The sequence below is a fragment of the Antedon bifida genome, chromosome 4 (assembly GCF_963402885.1).
Source record: "Antedon bifida chromosome 4, ecAntBifi1.1, whole genome shotgun sequence".
NCBI classification, from domain to species: Eukaryota; Metazoa; Echinodermata; class Crinoidea; order Comatulida; family Antedonidae; genus Antedon; species Antedon bifida.
In genome coordinates, this window is record NC_136229.1 from 25,043,069 (window position 1) to 25,064,337 (window position 21,269).

At 32.7% G+C, this 21,269-nt stretch overlaps 2 protein-coding genes across 2 annotated transcripts in view; both read right to left on the reverse strand.

Annotated features, from left to right (window-relative positions):
- The window catches only part of LOC144839288 (uncharacterized), a 46,284-nt gene extending 44,147 nt beyond the window's left edge, over positions 1-2,137 (reverse strand). The window contains exons 1-5 of the mRNA XM_078694604.1: positions 1,916-2,137; positions 1,529-1,771; positions 1,184-1,435; positions 663-920; positions 217-459 (exon numbers count right to left, since the gene is read on the reverse strand). Coding sequence (XP_078550730.1) covers positions 217-459; positions 663-920; positions 1,184-1,435; positions 1,529-1,771; positions 1,916-2,099 — 1,180 coding nt within the window. The 5' untranslated portion in view covers positions 2,100-2,137. The remainder of the gene's footprint in view (positions 1-216; positions 460-662; positions 921-1,183; positions 1,436-1,528; positions 1,772-1,915) is intronic.
- A 2,173-nt stretch (positions 2,138-4,310) lies between these two features.
- LOC144839289 (hyalin-like) overlaps positions 4,311-21,269 on the reverse strand; it is a 30,255-nt gene continuing 13,296 nt past the window's right edge. Inside the window, exons 5-12 of the mRNA XM_078694605.1 lie at positions 20,716-21,000; positions 19,699-20,000; positions 13,279-13,363; positions 8,910-9,164; positions 7,837-8,088; positions 7,427-7,681; positions 5,943-6,227; positions 4,311-4,674 (exon numbers count right to left, since the gene is read on the reverse strand). Coding sequence (XP_078550731.1) covers positions 4,415-4,674; positions 5,943-6,227; positions 7,427-7,681; positions 7,837-8,088; positions 8,910-9,164; positions 13,279-13,363; positions 19,699-20,000; positions 20,716-21,000 — 1,979 coding nt within the window. The 3' untranslated portion in view covers positions 4,311-4,414. The remainder of the gene's footprint in view (positions 4,675-5,942; positions 6,228-7,426; positions 7,682-7,836; positions 8,089-8,909; positions 9,165-13,278; positions 13,364-19,698; positions 20,001-20,715; positions 21,001-21,269) is intronic.

Below are 21,269 nucleotides of genomic sequence, written 5' to 3' on the forward strand. Positions count from 1 at the left end.
GTTGAATGTTTAAACCAACCAATGTATTATCCAAAAGTACAATATAACATACTGTGCAACAGGATCATGTTTATTTAGTTGCAATAATAAAACAATAAACTAATGAGAATCAGTTACTTTGTTGTAGTATAAAAGTATTATTTTTTAAAGAAACTGTGTAAAAACATTAACATGTTTTATAGTAATTGTTTAATACAGATTAAACATTAATCTTACCAATTACAGTAACATTAAATGTACAGATGTCTTTGTTTCCATACGGATCAGTTGCTGTATAAGTAACCTGAGTTGTTGTTGCTGCAAAGCCATCACCAGGGTTATGTGTAGAGACTAAGGTAACATTGCCTGAATTATCTGTAGCATTTGGAGTCATCCAAGTAGCATTAGTGAATGGCAACATACTTGTAGTATTCAAAACAATGTTCATTGGACAGCTGGATATCACAGGATCTTTTTCATCTGTTTAGAAAGAATGGAAAAGATTACTTGAAAATAACATATTGCACAAAGGTAAGAAATTAAAATTGCAAGTGAGAAGGTATGAGGTTGGTGGATTGTTTGCATTCTTATGCAAGATATTTATTTATAACCAATTCCATGAAAACTTTTTTACTGAAAATCATTAAAATTATCTAAAAAAATTGTACACAACTAATATTCACCTCGTACAGTGACATAAAATGTACAGTTAACACTGTTTCCAAATGCATCAGTTACTGTATATTCAAGTATTGTTGTTCCTATGGGAAAGTTTTCACCAGATTGATTATAACTTGGACCTGATCCTGTTAGGCTGAGCTCATATAAAGATTCTGTGTTGTCTGTGTATTCAACATCCCATTGAATCCAAGCTGTTGGTTGTCCATTGCTTGTTGTAACATTGAAGTCACTGGGACATGTTATATTTGGATTTTCATTATCTATAAGAAAAACAAAATTACAATTTTATTGAACTCTTTAATAATAACAGTTGAATGTTTAAACCAACCAATGTATTATCCAAAAGTACAATATAACATACTGTGCAACAGGATCATGTTTATTTAGTTGCAATAATAAAACAATAAACTAATGAGAATCAGTTACTTTGTTGTAGTGTTTTTGTATACTGTAGACATAAGATTCGAAAATAAAAAACATTTTGTACACAAAAATTAATATAATAGAATGTGTATAAACTCACCATCAACAGTTACAGCGAAAAGGCAAGATGCGTCATTTCCAGATGGATCCTGTGCCATGCAGTTTACATTTTGTTTTATAATTGGCCAAAGAGCATCAAACTGGTCACCAGATTCACTTGTACAATTATATGTAACATTACCTGAATTATCAGTAACTGACACATTCCAGTAAACAGTTGAGTATGATTGGGACTCATCTGTATATGCCATAATGTTGCCACTGGGGCAATCAAATATTGGATCTTCATTATCTGTAATAGATTAAAGAAATACTAAATAAGAAAGTTTATCATTTTGTTTACGTTTTAGTAGTTGTAATATGTATACCTATCAGTCATACTTACCAATTACAGTTACATTAAACATGCAAGTTTGCATATTATTTGAGGCATCTGTTGATGTGTACATTACTAGAGTTGTTCCAATATCAAACAGTGTATAGGGTTCATAGTTAGAGGTTAATGTAGGTTCTAACCCACTGTTGTCTGTTGTTTCTGGTATTGGCCAGGATGCCATAGCTGTTGCTGAATTGAAAGTGTTGTACACAGTCACATTGGACACACAGTCCAAAGTAGGAGACTCGGTATCTGTTGAAAAAAATACATTATCTAAGTACATTTTTTAATGCAGTTTATCTTTCTCTTTAAAAGTATTGTTTTTTAAAGAAACTGTGTAAAAACATTAACATGTTTTATAGTAATTGTTTAATACAGATTAAACATTAATCTTACCAATTACAGTAACATTAAATGTACAGATGTCTTTGTTTCCATACGGATCAGTTGCTGTATAAGTAACCTGAGTTGTTGTTGCTGCAAAGCCATCACCAGGGTTATGTGTAGAGACTAAGGTAACATTGCCTGAATTATCTGTAGCATTTGGAGTCATCCAAGTAGCATTAGTGAATGGCAACATACTTGTAGTATTCAAAACAATGTTCATTGGACAGCTGGATATCACAGGATCTTTTTCATCTGTTTAGAAAGAATGGAAAAGATTACTTGAAAATAACATATTGCACAAAGGTAAAAAATTAAAATTGCAAGTGAGAAGGTATGAGGTTGGTGGATTGTTTGCATTCTTATGCAAGATATTTATTTATAACCAATTCCATGAAAACTTTTTTACTGAAAATCATTAAAATTATCTAAAAAAATTGTACACAACTAATATTCACCTCGTACAGTGACATAAAATGTACAGTTAACACTGTTTCCAAATGCATCAGTTACTGTATATTCAAGTATTGTTGTTCCTATGGGAAAGTTTTCACCAGATTGATTATAACTTGGACCTGATCCTGTTAGGCTGAGCTCATATAAAGATTCTGTGTTGTCTGTGTATTCAACATCCCATTGAATCAAAGCTGTTGGTTGTCCATTGTCTGCTGTTACATTGACGTCACTGGGACATGTTATATTTGGATTTTCATTATCTATAAGAAAACAAAATTACGATTTTATTGAACTCTTTAATAATAACAGTTGAATGTTTAAACCAACCAATGTATTATCCAAAAGTACAATATAACATACTGTGTAACAGTATCAATGTCTATTTAGTTGCAATAATAAAACAATAAACTAATGAGAATCAGTTATTTTGTTGTAGTGTTTTTGTATACTGTAGACATAAGATTCGAAAATAAAAAACATTTTGTACACAAAAATTAATATAATAGAATGTGTATAAACTCACCATCAACAGTTACAGAGAAAAAGCAAGATTCATCATTTCCCGATGGATCTTGTGCCATACAGCTTACATTTTGTTGTATTATTGGCCAAACAGCATCAAACTGGTCACCAGATTCACTTGTACAATTATACGTAACATTACCTGAATTATCAGTAACTGACACATTCCAGTAAACAGTTGAGTATGATTGGGACTCATCTGTATATGCCATAATGTTGCCACTGGGGCAATCAAATACTGGATCTTTATTATCTGTAATAGATTAAAGAAATACCAAATAAGAAACTTATTGTACATTTTCAAGTAAACTGTTCATGCATTTTTTCGCATTATTTGACTTACCAGTTACAGTGACATTAAACATGCAAGTTTGCATATTATTTGATGCATCTGTTGATGTGTACATTACTAGAGTTGTTCCAATATCAAACAGTGTATATGGTTCATAGTTAGAGGTTAATGTAGGTTCTATCCCACTGTTGTCTGTTGTATTTGGTATAGGCCAAGATACATTAGCTGTTGCTGAATTTAAATCGGTGAACACAGTCACATTGGACACACAACTCAAAGTTGGAGACTCATTATCTGTGTAAATAAAAATTATACATAACAGTAAACTCTAATTACAGAATTGGAATATTGTTGTTATTTAATAACATTAAATTTATTTTGTAAAAAGTTTATACAAAAATAAAATACACAACATTTACAATAAAACTGGTCTTACCTTCTATGGTAACATTGAAAATACATACAGCTACATTTCCTGAAGGATCGACTGCTGTATAGGTAACAGTTGTAACACCAATATAGAATAAATCGCCTGAATCGTATGTTCCATTAAAGCTTACAGCATCATCATTATCTGTAGCTGTAGGCTCCGGAGTCCAGGTAATATTAGTGTAATTTTTTCCAATATCTGTTTCATTTATAATATTGTTTGAACAATTTGCAATAACTGGATTTTCGATATCTGACAAAAGAAAGGGAAAAATAGACCATTTAAAAGTAAAAAATAGTACTTTCAGCTTATAATTAGCTATCAAATTAGGTAAAACTAAAAGCATAGATACTGTAGACCTATAATATAAAATAAATTTTATTCTGAATGTTAGTATTTTTTTTCTTAAACCCTAATAGATGCTAAATCCAATTTGTATATGTGTGAATCTTATATTTCTAAAACATAATGTTGTATGATGCATATATAAAATTAAATTTATTTCTCAAATACTGTAAGTGGAAATGACAATAGGGCAGCTTATGGTAATTACTGTACTCTGCATTGTCAATCAGATAACAAAGACAAAAATGCCAATATACATTCGATTCTTCCTTATTTATTAAAATACAAGTCTGTTACGAGTATTCGAATTTGCAATTATATAATTTTCTTCCTAAATCAAAATTCTGATACAAATGCCCATTTTAAAATGTTGAACTCATAAATGTCAATGTCTAATCATTCATTTTTTGAAAAAGATTTAATCAATTGTCAACAAAAGATATTGAAATAAAAGCAGTAACAGAAACTACATACCTACAACCACAAGGGAAAAATTACAACTGTTTTGGTTTCCAGATGTATCATAGATGATGTAAGTAATAAAATTAACTCCTATTGGAAAATCTTGACCTGAAGACATACTTGCAGTAGACCTATCTGCATCTACTTCAATGTTGTCAGCTGAAGGTGCAAGTGTAAAAATATATGGTGCAAAGCTGTCACCTTCAGTGTTGTTGATATAAACAGTTGAGTTATCACAGCCAAAGAAGATGGGAGGTTCTTCATCTGTAATAAATTATATCAAGGAATAAACATTGTTTATTAAGAAGATATTGACATCAGCACAATTTATTTCAATATGGTAAAATTAAGGTAAATACAAAATAATAATGACAGTTGCAAATAAAACCGCAAATAAGATCAAAACCAGAAGAAACACATTTTCTATTAGACCTTATTTGATATATAAGGTATACAGATAAAACGGTAACTTTATGACATATAAGACACATACATAGATATAATAATACTAGATAAAGGGAAAGGTATTTATATTTGTCCTCAAGCTTAACTGGAAACTGAGGAAATTCGGATTAGGACCTCCACGGACCCACGGCAGCCAGCAGTGCAGCGCCTACCAGATCAGCACACCGGGAGACGATTCCCTACTCTTTTTGAATAGTGTATCAAGTTCTTTAACGTGCATGCAATGTTAAGTACACGGGACCAACGGCTTTACATCCCATCCAAAGGATGAGGCAATGAGAGTAAAGCATCTTGCCTAAGGATGCAATTAGTATGGTACAGATAACCTCGAACCCATGCCTATCACATGCTAGTCCGATATTACCATTAGACCATCACTCTTCAGTATATACAGCACTCGCCGCGATTTCTAGACGGTCTCCCATCCAGAACGCAACCGGGCCCAACGTTGCTTAACTTCAGTGATCCGACGAGAACCGGTGTTTCAACGCAGTATGGCCGTAAATAAATAATTATTATATAACAGAATAAAACTGTACATAGATTATTAAAATAAAGTACTGCTTTTAAGAGGAACTGCTATAAGACAAAATAAAAAATTTAAGTGATTTGCAAAAGAAGGTCAATAGAATGACATTGTTTATTAAAGTATCGTTGTTCCATAATCGGGGTCCTGAGACGGAGATACTGTAAAATAAACAGAGGTACGTAATCGAACAAAAGAAATATATACATTAAAATTGCAAGTATTACTACGTAAATGACGGTTCCTTTGGCTTCTTAATTAAATCTAACATAGTCAGACAAACTTTATTATGAAACAATTGCAACATAAAAGATGCCACGTGGACAAAATTGTAATTGTTTCAGTGTTTTAAATAAAAGATCGGAGTGTGAGGTAAAAAAGTAATAATTTGCATAATACGTTTCAGTAGTAAGTTAATACCACATTGTAGTAAAGTAAATGAGGTAATTAGGGAATAGTACAGTAAAGCAAATAGGCTGTTTGACAAAATTGCATCACTGTGAGCATGTGAAATGAAAGAATTAAATCGATCAATCCTTACCAACAACCTTTACTAAAAAGGAGCATATCTCAACATTGCCTGCATCATCTTCTGCAACATAGGTCACATTCAGGTCATAATCAGTTGATATATTGAAATAAACTTGAGATCCTGGATAATTGTTGTTTGTTACCATCACAACGCCTACATTATCAGTTGCTGTTGGAATTGTCCAGGTCACGGTTGCAAACATTTCACCAATGGACCTGTCATCGGCTGGAGGATCAGTTGGTACTTTCAATGGGCTGGATGGGCAGGTACCACTGAAAGATGGTGCCTCCATATCTATAAATAAGAGTTTTTGTAATGTATGACAAAAACACAAAAGTGGGTATATGATAATGTAGAAAATGGAGAATAAACTATAGATACTAATAAGCAATGATAATAATGTAAGTATTTTACAAAGATATTATTTTATTGTTTCATGAACAACAATCACCTTTGACCTCTAATGTAACATTGCACATTGCCTTGTTGCCAGAATCATCTGTAGCTGTAAATGTGATAACATGTACGCCAATATCAAACACATAAGGAGCAGCAATATCAGATGAAATCATAGGACTCGTATCAACATTGTCTGTCACTGTTGGTTCTATCAAGCTGTAGATGAGGGTTGGACAGATCAAGACTGGATCCTCATTATCTATTTAATAAAACAAAATAAATAAACAAATATTCAATAATGCTAAAATAATATTACATCTTTTAAATTGTAGAATGGAACAAAACATGTCCTTTTTTCTACATAAAAGTGTTAATTCTTGTTTGCAAACAAAAATTTGCCATATATACCATATATATTTTCTCAAACTTATAATATAAACAAAAAGTAAACAAGTCATTACATTATTATCATAATTACTATATGAAAAGTATACCCCAACAAAATAATACTTTATATGTATTATAATTATAGTGTTCTTTGAAATTGGTGAAGAATTATTGACGAAAACGACTGAGAGTTCATCTGTTAATGATGATTGTAAGGCCAAGGAATCATAACTAATAGGATAATGTTCATAAAAGTTGTATTTAAAATTAATTCCTCATTGGCTAAATTATTCAACGTTCAAACAAGGTTTCTATTAATTTACCTTCAACATTCAGGCCAAAGTCACAGGTGTCACTATTTCCATAAGGATCAGTTGCTGTAAAAGTGATTGTGTGAGTACCATATGGTATCATGTTACCAGACTCAAATGGTGACGAAACTACAGTCACTGTTCCATTACTGTTGTCACTTGTCACAGGAGGATCCCAGGTGACAGTGGCATTTTGACTTCCTATATCTGTACCGACATTTACTAGTCCATACCCTTCTCCGATGTAATTGTTTGAAGTGACATTTGCTGGGCAGTCGATCATTGGACTTTCATTATCTATTCACAACATAAATAACAGAAATAAATAAATTACCTTTGATATAACCATAATACTGTAGCTCAATTTTAATTTCCTTCTAGAATGTAGTCACTTACCTTCAACAGTGATAACAAAACTGCAGCTATCATTAAAGTTACCAGCTGAATCTGAGACACTGTACTGGACTGCTGTGTTGCCAATTGCAAACATATTATCACCAGAAGTGTAGTCTGCTACTGGTACAGGAGTCTCTCCAGAGTTATCAGTAGCTGTCGGTTCAACCCATGTGACATTCATTCCAAATGCCTCACCAGTTGTTGTCTTAACAATTATATCCATTGGACAATCTATAATATCTGGAGCTTCTGGATCTAAAGCATGATAGTAATTATAATGTATAATGATTTATAGTAATAATATAATAATACCCGGTGAATATCATCGGGATGAAAATGCATTTGTACAATAATTATCAAGTTAATTTTCATATTTCAGTAGGAAGAAAGAGGAGACGGGCTATGCTTACCAGTAACAATTACTGTAAAGGTACATGTTCCTGCATTGCCTGAAGTATCAATTGCATCATATATAACATAAGTGCTACCAACATCAAATGCATTGCTTCCAGAACTGTAATTTGATGTTGGTGTTATATCTTCACCAGAATTGTCATATACTATTGGAATATGGATCCAGTTAACATTGACCGCTTGACCTGAACCCTCTGCTGTAGTAGTTATAATATCAGGTGGACAGATCAAGACTGGATCCTCATTATCTATTGAATAAAACAAAATAAATAAACAATATTCAATAATGCTAAAATAATATTACATCTTTTAAATTGTAGAATGGAACAAAACATGTCCTTTTTTCTACATAAAAGTGTTAATTCCTGTTTGCAAAAAAAAATTTGACATATATACATTTTCTCAAACTTACCATATAAACAAAAAGTAAGCAAGTCATTACATTATTATCATAATTACTATATGAAAAGTATACCCCAACAAAATAATACTTTATATGTATTACAATTATAGTGTTCTTTGAAATTGGTGAAGAATTATTGACGAAAACGACTGAGAGTTCATCTGTTAATGATGATTGTAAGGCCAAGGAATCATAACTAATAGGATAATGTTCATAGAAGTTGTATTTAAAATTAATTCCTCATTGGCTAAATTATTCAACGTTCAAACAAGGTTTCTATTAATTTACCTTCAACATTCAGGCGAAAGTCACAGGTGTCACTATTTCCATAAGGATCAGTTGCTGTAAAAGTGATTGTGTAAGTACCATAATATGGTATCATGTCACCAGACTCAAATGGTGACGAAACTACAGTCACTGTTCCATTACTATTGTCACTTGTCACAGGAGGATCCCAGGTGACAGTGGCACTTGGACTTCCTATATCTGTACTGACATTTACTAGTCCATACCCTTCTCCGATGTAATTGTTTGAAGTGACATTTGCTGGGCAGTCGATCATTGGACTTTCATTATCTATTCACAACAGAAATAAATAAATTACCTTTGATATAACCATATTACTGTAGCTCAATTTTAATTTCCTTCTAGAATGTAGTCACTTACCTTCAACAGTGACAACAAAACTGCAGCTATCATTAAAGTTACCAGCTGAATCTGAGACATTGTACTGGACTGCTGTGTTGCCAATTGCAAACATATTATCACCAGAAGTGTAGTCTGCTACTGGTACAGGAGTCTCTCCAGAGTTATCAGTAGCTGTCGGTTCAACCCATGTGACATTCATTCCAAATGCCTCACCAGTTGTTGTCTTAACAATTATATCCATTGGACAATCTATAATATCTGAAGCTTCTGGATCTAAAGCATGATAGTAATTATAATGTATAATGATTTATAGTAATAATATAATAATACCCGGTGAATATCATCGGGACAAAAATGCATTTGTACAATTAGACAGGCAGCCCAGAGACATTTGGTTAGATGAGCTAGGTACCAATATCTGACTATTTAAGTGTGTTGGGGGTCACTCGAAGTCAATGAAAATGGGAGGCTGCCGGGTACCCCCTGCTGCGTCTAGATGCGGCACCGGTTAGATGAGTGAGATACCACCTAATTTTACCACCATGGGATGCCCATTGGCATCATTATACCAGTATCACAAACGACAGACTTTTTGTCTGCTGCAATAGGCACGCCAGACCCCCCGAGGGAGGGCCTAAAATGGGGCTAGCATAGATGAGTGAGGTACCACTCAAAATTAATGCCAAATGAACAAGTTGTGTTCATACAATACTAAATGGATAACAACAGACTAATTGTCTGCTGCACCGCAAGTACCAGACACCCTAAAGTTAGACTAGAGACCCCCTTCCCCCTACTAGCCCAGCTTAGATATTGTAGATACCACCAGCAACCAATGTTATATGATTTAGCACATTGTAAGCAATACCAAATGACCTATTACAGACTATCTGTACACTGCCTTCAGGCCCGTAGCCAGGAGGGGTTTTTAGGTTCGGGCGAACCCCCCTTTACAGCGACCCCCCCCCCCCCCCCGACACTTAACCGACTGCGAATCCCCATCCCCGACATTCCCAATACCTCACCACCCTCATCTCTGAAAACCCTCCAAATACGTGCCTCACAATACAAAAGGTTATTGGTAAATTGAAAAATTCGTAAACTCGTTCGTGAATAACTCATACCGTATTGTTAAACAAATGAATTGGTTGCCGATTTTCACCTGAAAAATAATACAAATTTTTGGTCGCAGGATGTAACATGATATTGACGCGAGCTTGGGCACGAACGAATCGCACAAAGGACACCGCTAGACAACCGCGTACCTATTGTTTCGATCACTGGCAGTCAGCATGCATAAAGTATATAGCCTTTTGACGTACATCAAAAAAATGGAACGCTGCGGTTACCCACAATATTTATGTGTGGCTATGAAGTACAGTGTATCATCATCATAGAGGATTATAGTGAATAGTGAATGTAATATATTACACTATAATATCTATGCTATCATGTACTGTAGTTTACATTAGGCCTATAGCATTCGATTATTTTTTTCTAGACCACCACTTAACTGTATCAATACCACCTATTTACATTGATATATTTAGTTTCCTCAACAAATTGCTGTAAATAAATATAGATAGAGCTATCAGGGGCAGTCGCAGGACTATTTTAAGAGGGTTGCCCAAAGACTCCAGGGCTGTAGACACTGAGTATTTGAGCAAGCAAATTGTTAAATGACACCCTTAGATGGCTGCAAATGGTATTCTCGCATGTAAAATTCATGATAAATTTTTTTTCGTTCAATGCGAACGTCACATGGAAGTCCCCGATGAAGGTACTTTTGGTACGGTAATACATTCTAATAACTGTACTCAATTAATGTAAATTAATTAATAATTTTAAAAAGTTATACACAAAATATGAAGCTGTTGCTATAAAAATATTGAGCAAAAGGTTAAATTGTATAATTTGGAATTTTAATTCATTTAAAAATGCTAAATAAAGTCAGATGTTAAAACCACAATTTCCAAAAATTCATTTTTATTTATCCACTATAAACTTTACAAAAGTGTTGTTTTAAACCATACTCCAAATAAAACAAAGAAAATAATTTTAGGACATTTGCAGAAAGAAGCAAACTTTGCTCTGCTACCGGTATAACACGGTTCAAATTTCGGAACGTCTATAAATTACTACGGAAATTCGGCCTAATATTTACGAACGTACGGAAATGAAGATAAATAGGGTACTACACGCATCGGAAATACAAAACTATACTCACAATTATGATTTGGCCTAAAAATTGGCCTTAGATTATGAAAAACCCCCGGCAAAACACAATAATTATGGACAAATCGATTAATAGCCTTGGCAATATGCCTAATATTTAAAAGGAATGAATATAGGCTATATTTCGTTTGTCGATGAATTTTTGAATTCATGTGTGAATGATTGATCCATTAGAGGTAATCTATTATGGCTCTAGTAACACTGCTATGCGTGGGTAATTTGTGACATGTGTAGTAGAGCGTTTCTTTGATTGAATAATATTGTTTGTATTATAACACAAGTTCATTTTGGATTTTCAGTAAATTACCAATAGTTTATTCAAAGTCAAACTGTAACTAATCCCTCACTATTCAATCAAAATGTTATTGTTATACTACTATATTGTTGAAAAATGGATTGCGTGATATGAAAATGGATTGATAGTAAAACGTAATAAAGATACGTTCTTGTCTGGTTATTAGGTATTCATGCTCTGATGAAGCAGAGGATTATTTTTATAGCGTTCCATTTAAAATAAATTTTATTACAAAGAAATATTTTGGTTGTGAAGGTTGTTTTAACAATTAGGCTAATATCAAAACATTCAACAATGATAAAATGCCCTGCAACTCTGTAACTACTTTATGACTAAGCCTATCAAGTTCCGGGTCCGGATGGATATTGTATACGATGAAATGGAACTCAATTTTAATTTTGTGGCAGAAACAACATTTAGTATGAAATTAAGGGTGTTGTCCGGGCCACAAGGGAAACACCCCTGGGTCCGCCCCTGGCTATAATAAGCATTGAATTTGCCTTCTCACCCAAATTGTGCTTTTTTTGGGGGGCTTGTAACTTGAACGCAAAACAAAAAACCAAGTGAATGATCAAACAATCGGCGGTGGTTCCGCACACAGAGCACGCGCATCTAACATACGGCAACATCATCGTCCTTTAAATAGTCCACGTGTGTGAGGAGGAGGAAAAAAAGTATGATCTTTTTGTTCAATGGTAGCATGCTGCATGAGAGTGTTTTTTCCGGCCAATTAGAGGTGCCATTTATCATGAATGTTATGTGCGAGAGTACCATTTCCGGCCATCAAGGGGTGTCATTTAACAAAACAGTGACCCAAATACTTAGTGTCCAAACACCCCCTTGACAGATCCTGGCTACGGCCCTGGCCTTGGCCCTGGCAGACCCCTCTAAAGTTCGACTAGAGACCCCATTTACCCCAAGTATAGCCTACCTTAGATAGTGTAGATACCACCAGCAGCAAAAAAACCCCACAAAACAACATGTTTAATCGAACTAACACAAAACAATTGAAAATATATCCCATCAATGACGATAAAATGACCATTACCATTCTAAAGGGAAAATAGTTTAAGAGTTTCACTTAAAACTTATATAGACCAAATAATAAATACTTTTCAATGCATGATATGGTTGGAATCTACCTAAAACATATTTTAATGACTAAACGCTGTAGTTTTACAGAAATAACTTTAAATACCTTTTTCTAGGGACAGTACAACATACTGAACTATTTATAGGCCTACTGTACTGTACAATTTTAAGTAAAAAACAATCTGTTGCCCAATGCCTTTTAGAAGAGTATAATAATAATTTGTAACATAATGTGGTTATTATGTACTATTAACATTTAAACATAATTCTGACCAAACCCAGTAGTATTAAATAAATAACCTTTACAATGAAAGTTTTCTTTTTATTTAAATATTTCTTTGTTTTATATATATATAAATCCAAAGGCAAATTACTGAAAAATGACAATACTGTGGGTATCAGTCGCTGGATCTCAATGGATAAAAAAAAAAGCGAAAAGCTAAATCAAAACGATAAAGTAAAACAGCCAGAGAAGTTAGCAGAGCTACTCTCGGGCAACATTATACAATTTGTAAGTAAAAAAACAGTAGTTGTAGCCAAATTCTTAATTATAAGAGTATATTAATATATTTTCAACAAGTACTGTAGCCCAATGCTTATTATAAAAGATTATACTAATTTTTTTTTTAATAGATACAGTACTACATAACTAGCCCAATGCTATTAATCATTATTTTGAACAAAGTTTGTGTATTAAATAAATAACTTTTACAATAAACTGGTTTCCAGAATCGGCATTACCCGAAAACCTTTTTGAAGATGTACCTGTGAGTGTTAGCGAAACCAACGAAGATGATATAAGTTCTGGGCCGGAATGGAGCGATGACACTGACAGTGAACTTAAGATGTTCTGTTTTTAGAAATTAGAAATTTACAGAATAATTCATAATTCTCCCGTTATACCGTTTTTATGCTTTTTATTTAATATAAATGTTTATATGTCCATGTAAATACAATTATCCAACTCTCACTAATGCAGCAAGGGCTACAATATAATATTTACTTTAACATATACGTTTACATAGTAATATCCAGTATTTCGAGAGAGAAAAAAAATATATTAAACACAATAATTATTATTTTAAATACTTTTAATACTTTTAACCGAGTTTGGTCAGTAATATGTACATCTAAACATATGTTATTGTTAATAGTAGATTCCATTATAAAAATATTAAATATACTCTTTTAATCAGCATTGGGTTACAGTACTTTTATTGTAAAAGTTATTTATTTAATACACAAACTTTGTTCAAAATAATGATTAATATACTCTTCTAATAAGCTTAGTAGCGGATAACTCCTTGTAATCGTCCTGTTACTTTTTTTTTTTTTTCTTATTTCTTTCTCCTCCATTTTTCATAACTTTGTCAACATATGGGCATTTACGTGAACTTGTGCACCTCCTATTTTTGAATGACGTCAGAGTTGACTTACGTGCGATTTTATGATTTTTTATGATTGATCATAGGCTAAAAACCAAGCATAATTTTGTTTTGACACTTTAATTTAAAAATGAAAATTTAAGTCATATCAAGGGCAAACTTTTTGTGGATTAAAAATGCCATGTTTTACAAGACGTTACGCGCACACACACATTTCTCCTCTATTTTTGTGTCTCGCTTATATCAAAAATGTGTAAACATAACATTTCATAACTTTGTCAACATATGGGCATTCACGTGAAGTTGTGCACCTACTATTGTGAATGACGTCAGAAATGCGTAACGTGACTTACGCATGATTTTATGAATTTCCCGTATTTAACATAGATTGAAAACCATATAACAATTTAAGTTGAAACTTAGCAAAAGTTTAATTTATATCTTGCGCTATAACTTTTTGTGCACTAAAAATGGCATGTTTTACACGAAGTTACGCGCGCACGCGCATTTAAAATCTAAAATGCGCAAAATTAATTTCTAATCAACTTTCTACGCTGATCATGACATTTTGAGCATGTCAAAAATTCCCACGCCCGAACAATTTTACGCGCGTGGTCCGCATGTAGCGCTAAAAACATCTTTTTTGCGTGAATTATGTTTTTCCAGCCTTTTATAGTAATTTTATCAAATTTTAAAACAATTAAGACTTAAAATTACGTCATAATAGCACGTCAAATTGTACAATTTGTGCGTGTTTTTAATGAAAAAATTCATCAAAATTATGCCTTTTTTTAAACAATCATAGATTCTATTCTACGAGGTAAACTTTTTTTTACTTACATACTCTGGAAGGTGATGAGTTGTAGATATCGGATCATTAATAAATATGGCTAACCGGACATTGTGACGTCATCGTATCGCCACACAAATGTAAAATATATGGTTTTTGTCTCTTTCGTTATTGGTCATCACATTAAATGGAGCTTATCTGTATTCCTTTTTCTCCGAGATTTTAATATTGTCTAGGTCAATCAACTATCTTATGCATGAGTTAAAAATATTTAATTTTTATGACGTCATCATGCCTAAAAATTTAAATTACGTGTATACAGATTATACTGTGTACTTTAAAATGTATATACTAAATGACACAAAATAGACAGAATTTAGCACCAACAACATATCATATTCTTCAGTTCAGGTCATAATGCCATAATCTTTTTCTGTGTGCAACATTCAAACGTATGACGTGCACATGGCGTTTGTCGAGCGGATAACTAACTCGTCAAAGTGACGAGTTTCATGTCTAGTTCTTCTTTCCTTCCTTCCTTTTTGTGAGTCGCGTTTCTCTAAAATGTGTAAACATAACATTTCATAACTTTGACAACATATGGGCATTTACGTAAAGTTATGCACCTCCTATTTTTGAATGACGTCATAGTTGCGCAACGTGACTTACGCGCAATTTTATGAATTTCAATGATTGATCATAGATTAAAAACCAAAAGTCATTTAGTATTTACACTTTGACAAAATTAAGTCATATCAGGGGCAAACTTTTTACGGATTAAAATTGCCATGTTTCACAAGAAGTTACTGTACGCGCGCACGCGCATTTAAAATTTCAAAACGCGCAAAATTAATTTCTTATCAACTTTTTACGCATTTCTTGTCATTTTGAGCATGTCAAAAATTCCCACGGGCGCGCAACTTTTTACGCGTGCGGTGCGCACGTAGCGTTAAAAACATATTTTTTTTCTCTTGAATTATATTTTTCAAGCTTTTCCTAGTAATTTTGAAAACAATTTAGACCTTTTCCAGTTTAAATAACGCCATATGAACACGTTGAATTAGACAATTCATGCGCGTTTTTTATGAAAAAGCTTAAAAAATCGTCAAAATAATGTCTTTTTTTAACAGTCATAGTTTCTAAAGTAAACCGTGAACCGTTTATTTTTATTACAAAATCTAGAAGTTGATGAGTTGTAGATATCGGATCATGCATCGATAAGGCTAAAAAAACATTGTGACGTCATCGTATGGCCACACGAATGTAAAATATAGGATTTTTGTCTCTTTTGTTATTGCTCATCACATTCAATGGAGCGCATCACGCTTATCTGTATTCCTTTTTCTCCTACATTTATATATTGTCTAGGTCAATCAACTTTCTTTAGCATGAGATAAAAATATTTTAATTTTTATGACGTCATCATGCCTAAAAATTTTAATTACGTGGGTCATTAATTTAATTTTTACAGTAAATTTTAATCTGTAACAGCTCGTAAGAATAAAATGTGATGATCACGATTAAAACGTTTTCTGAAAGCTATTGGATTGTAGATACGAAATCATGTGAACTTTTCGCCAATCAGATGTTGTAAGTTTAATTAAAAAGGTCAAATTTTCATCGTCTGCGTCAATGTTCATCAGATTTAAATGTGCGCGCACCAACATTTTACGTATTCAAATTTCTTCTACACGTTAATATGTTGTTGCTGAGATAATTTTCTTCAGAAATTGCTATCTTTGTGTTTTATTTTGATGACGTCATCATGTTAAATATTTGAATTAAAGGCAGGTCATAATTTAGTTAATATGTCATATAATATACAGTAGTACAATGTACACCAGCATAGGCTCTGATGTGAGCAAGTTGTTGTTTGCCGCCCTCTGTATCATGTAGAATTAATGTCTCCTTGTATACACAGTATACTGTATAATTATAATACAAGGCGAAAATACAAGGCCAACTCTTATTATAGTTTTTAACATATGACAAGCACATGGCGTCTGTCGTGCGGATAACTAACTCGTCAAAGTGACGAGTTTCATGTCTAGTTACCACATTATGTTACAAATTACAGTATCATTATTATACTCTTCTAAAAAGCATTGGGCAACTACGAAAGCCCATTAATGCCATTTTAAGTATATGTTTTTTGAACGTAATCCGTTCTAACGAATTAGTAATTCGTTTGAACGGATTAATAATCTGTTCAAACGAATTAGTAATCCGTTCAAACGAATTGCAACATATACAACAAGTGCCATTTAAAGTATATGTTGTAATTCGTTTAAACGGATTACTAATCCGTTCAAACGAATTACTAATTTGTTTAAACGGATTACTAATTTGTGCAAACGAATTACTAATTCGTTCAAACGAATTACTAATTTGTTTAAACGGATTACTAATTTGTTTAAACGAATTAATAATTTGTTTAAACGGATTACTAATTCGTTTGAACGAATTAGTAATTCGTTTGAACGGATTAATAATCCGTTTAAACAAATTACTAATCCGTTTGGACGGATTCCTAATTGGTTTGAACAGATTATTAATCTGTTTAAACAAATTAGTAATTCGTTTGAACGGATTAGTAATCTGTTCAAACGAATTAGTAATCCGTTCAAACCAATTGCAACATATACAACAAGTGCCATTTAAAGTATATGTTACTAATCCGTTCAAACGAATTACTAATTTGTTTAAACAGATTAATAATCTGTTAAAACGAATTAGGGATCCGTTCCAACGGATTAGTAATTTGTTTAAACGGATTACTAATTTGTTCAAACGAATTACTAATTCGTTCTAACGAATTAGTAATCCGTTTAAACAAATTATTAATTTGTTTAACGGATTACTAATTCGTTCAAACGAATTACTAATTCGTTCAAACAGATTAGTAATCCGTTTAAACAAATTATTAATTTGTTTAAACAAATTATTAATTCGTTTAAACGGATTACTAATTCGTTTGAACGAATTAGTAATTCGTTTGAACGGATTAATAATCTGTTTAAACAAATTAGTAATTCGTTTGAACGGATTAGTAATCCGTTTAAACAAATTAGTAATTCGTTTGAACGGATTAGTAATCCGTTTGAACAAATTAGTAATTCGTTTGAACGAATTAGTAATCCGTTTAAACAAATTAGTAATTCGTTTGAACGGATTAGTAATCCGTTTGAACAAATTAGTAATCCGTTTAAACAAATTAGTAATTCGTTTGAACGGATTAGTAATCCGTTCAAACGAATTACAACATATACTTTAAATGGCACTTGTTGTATATGTTGCAATTCGTTTGAACGGATTACTAATTCGTTTGAACAGATTATTAATCCGTTCAAACGAATTACTAATTCGTTAGAACGGATTACGTTTGAAAAACATATACTTAAAATGGCATTAATGGGCTTTCGTAGGCAACAGATCGTTTTTTTTACTTAAAATTGTATGTACAGAAGGCCTATAAATAGAAAAAAGGTATTTAAAGTTATTTCTGTAAAAATACAGCGTTTAGTCAGTAAAATATGTTTTAGGTAGATTCCAACCATATCATACGTTGAAAAGTTTTTATTATTTGGCTTATATACATTTTAAGTGAAACTCTTAAACTATTTTTCCCTTTAGAATGGTAATGGTCATTTTATCGTCATTGTTTTGTGTTAGTTCGATTAAAGTTAAACTTTATTCAATTAAACATGCTGTTTTGGGTTTATTTTGCTGCTGGTGGTATCTACAATATCTATATCTAGCTATACTTGGGGTAAATGGGGTCTCTAGTCGAACTTTAGAGGAGTCTACCAGGGCCAAGGCAGTGTACAGATAGTCTGTAATAGGTCATTTGGTATTGCTTACAATGTGCTAAATCATATAACATTGGTTGCTGGTGGTATCTACAATATCTAAGCTGGGCTAGTTGGGGAAAGGGGGTCTCTAGTCTAACTTTAGAGGGGTCTGCCAGGGCCAAGGCAGTGTACAGATAGTCTGTAATAGGTCATTTGGTATTGCTTACATTGTGCTAAATCATATAACATTGGTTGCTGGTGGTATCTACAATATCTAGGCTGGGCTAGTTGGGGGAAGGGGGGTCTCTAGTCTAACTTTAGGGTCAAATTGTATGAACACAACTTGTTCATTTGGCATTAATTTTGAGTGGTACCTCACTCATCTATGCTAGCCCCATTTTAGGCCCTCCCTCGGAGGGTCTGGCGGGCCTATTGCAGCAGACAAAAAGTCTGTTGTTTGTGATACTGGTATAAGGATGCCAATGGGCATCCCATGGTGGTAAAATTAGGTGGTATCTCTCTCAATCTCATCTAACCGGTGCCGATTTTTTAGCACCTTTCGGGGTCCCCGGCAGACTCCCATTTTCATTGACTTCAAGTGACCCCCAACACACTTAAAGATGTATTGTCCCTTTGACTAATTCCAAAAAAATAAAAAATAACAGATTTCGAAAAAAGGTGGGTCATTTTGAAGTATCATAATAGTTATTAACTATCACCAAAAATTTGTCGAAAAAAAAATCATTTAACTGAAATACAGACGTTTTTTTGTTAAAAAAATAACTCTGACTTCCAGTCAAAGTTTTTGATCAAAACATACCCCATAATGAAACGCGCTTGTTTGGCTACTCTGTATGCATAATCATAAAACTTCCTCACGATCTGTGTGAAAATACCTTCTCAACCGTGACGAGTTGTAAACAATCCTAATTAGCATATGCATAATGCGTACTCGTGGTTTGAAATCTTTGTTTACTTTCGCTCGTGACGATTTTCCAGACGAAATGTAAATTAATTTACCTGTTAATTACGTAAACTTGTTGCTTTTAGCTCAAATTTTCGACTTAAAGTGAATAACTTTAATACTGCTTTGATATGGCCAATTTAACCTAGGATTATGTTATAGTTAAGTAACAAGTTTTTAAATGTAGTAAACAACATGTGCATAAACCGACCTGTACGATCAATTTTTTTATTTCAACTTGAAGAGTAAACATACCCTAATTACTACCGTAACATAACAAGATTCTTGATTGGCCGTTTGTAAACTATTGTCAAAGAATGTGTATTCAATGATAGTTTCTCCAATAGGAAATACAGCAGTAGTCTCAAATTCATAAGAAACCATGTCAATGAGATGAGGCATACTGCTTGGGTAGACTAAGGTATAGTTGGCTGTAAACATAGCAACTAAAACATTATCCATAACAGTAATGTTGAAACTGACAGTGCCATTGGGACTTCCAGGATCAGTCACACCAGCAACCAAGGAAGGACAAGTTGCATTAGGTGGCTCCACATCTAAAATATAAACAGACTTAACTTAACTTTTGATTTGATAATAGTATGATTATAAGCATTCAAAATCATTGCAATAAATGCTATAATTTATAGATACTTTTAAATATCTTTAAAATTATAGCCTTTATTGAATATTGAAGTCCAATATGCCTGATGCAAAAAAAAAAGAAACACATTTTCTTTTAAAAAAATGTGTGTTTTTCTTTGGTTGTTCACTTATGTATCTCAATTTTAAGGTTTTACCTTTATATGTCTTCAGTAGTTGCTCTTAAATTTTAAGATTATACTGATTAAAACAAGAAACATATTACTAGTATACCTTTATTCACAATATATTACTTTTTTTCTTTTTTGTGAAAGTAAACAAATAGGAAAAGGTGATCACAATACCAATATCGATGTAAACAATATAAATTTAAAAACATTTGGTTGAAGAAAGAGTTTATATTCCATAAGCATCAAACAGCTAGACTCGCCAATTGCAGGATGGATAAAATATAATTTATCGTGCACTTATTAAATGCTTAAGGAGTGGAGTAGACATAGCCTGTCACTGGGCTTTTCACAGCATCACTATCATTTTACCTTCAACCTGGAGCTGATTAATGACACAAAAGTCATTATTTTTGTAAGTCCTTTTTATGAGTAAGTTGCTGTAAAAGTGATTTTTCTATTTTCAAAAGTGTCCAAATTAAAAAAAAGGTTCATAGTTTACCTTCAACCTTGATACTAAAGTCACAGGTCTCAATATTTCCAGAAAGATCAGTTGCTATAAAGTTGATTGTGAGAGTATCAATTGGTATCATGTCACCTGACTCAAATGGTGATGAAACTACAGTCACTGTTGCATTACTATTGTCATTTGTCACAGGAGGATCCCAGCTGACAGTGGCATTTGGACTTCCTATATCTGTACTGACATTTATCAAACCAACACCTTCTCCAATGTAATTGTTTGAAGTGACATTTGTCGGGCAGTCAATCATTGGAGGTTCATTATCTATTAACAAAATGCATGCATTTCAGAACAAACATTTTCATAAATGATTATTATTATCTATATTCATATTTATTTATTTTCCAGAAAACATAATTAACACACACAAAAAAACAAGCATACATGATGCATAATAATACAAAAACCCAGGACACCATTCTGGCGGATTGTCAAAAAGCAAGACAAATATCGCTATAAACAGACTCTCCTAATAGTGCCGGTTGAAAAAAAAACTAATTAAGCATTTACAATCCAATTATATAAAAAATTAT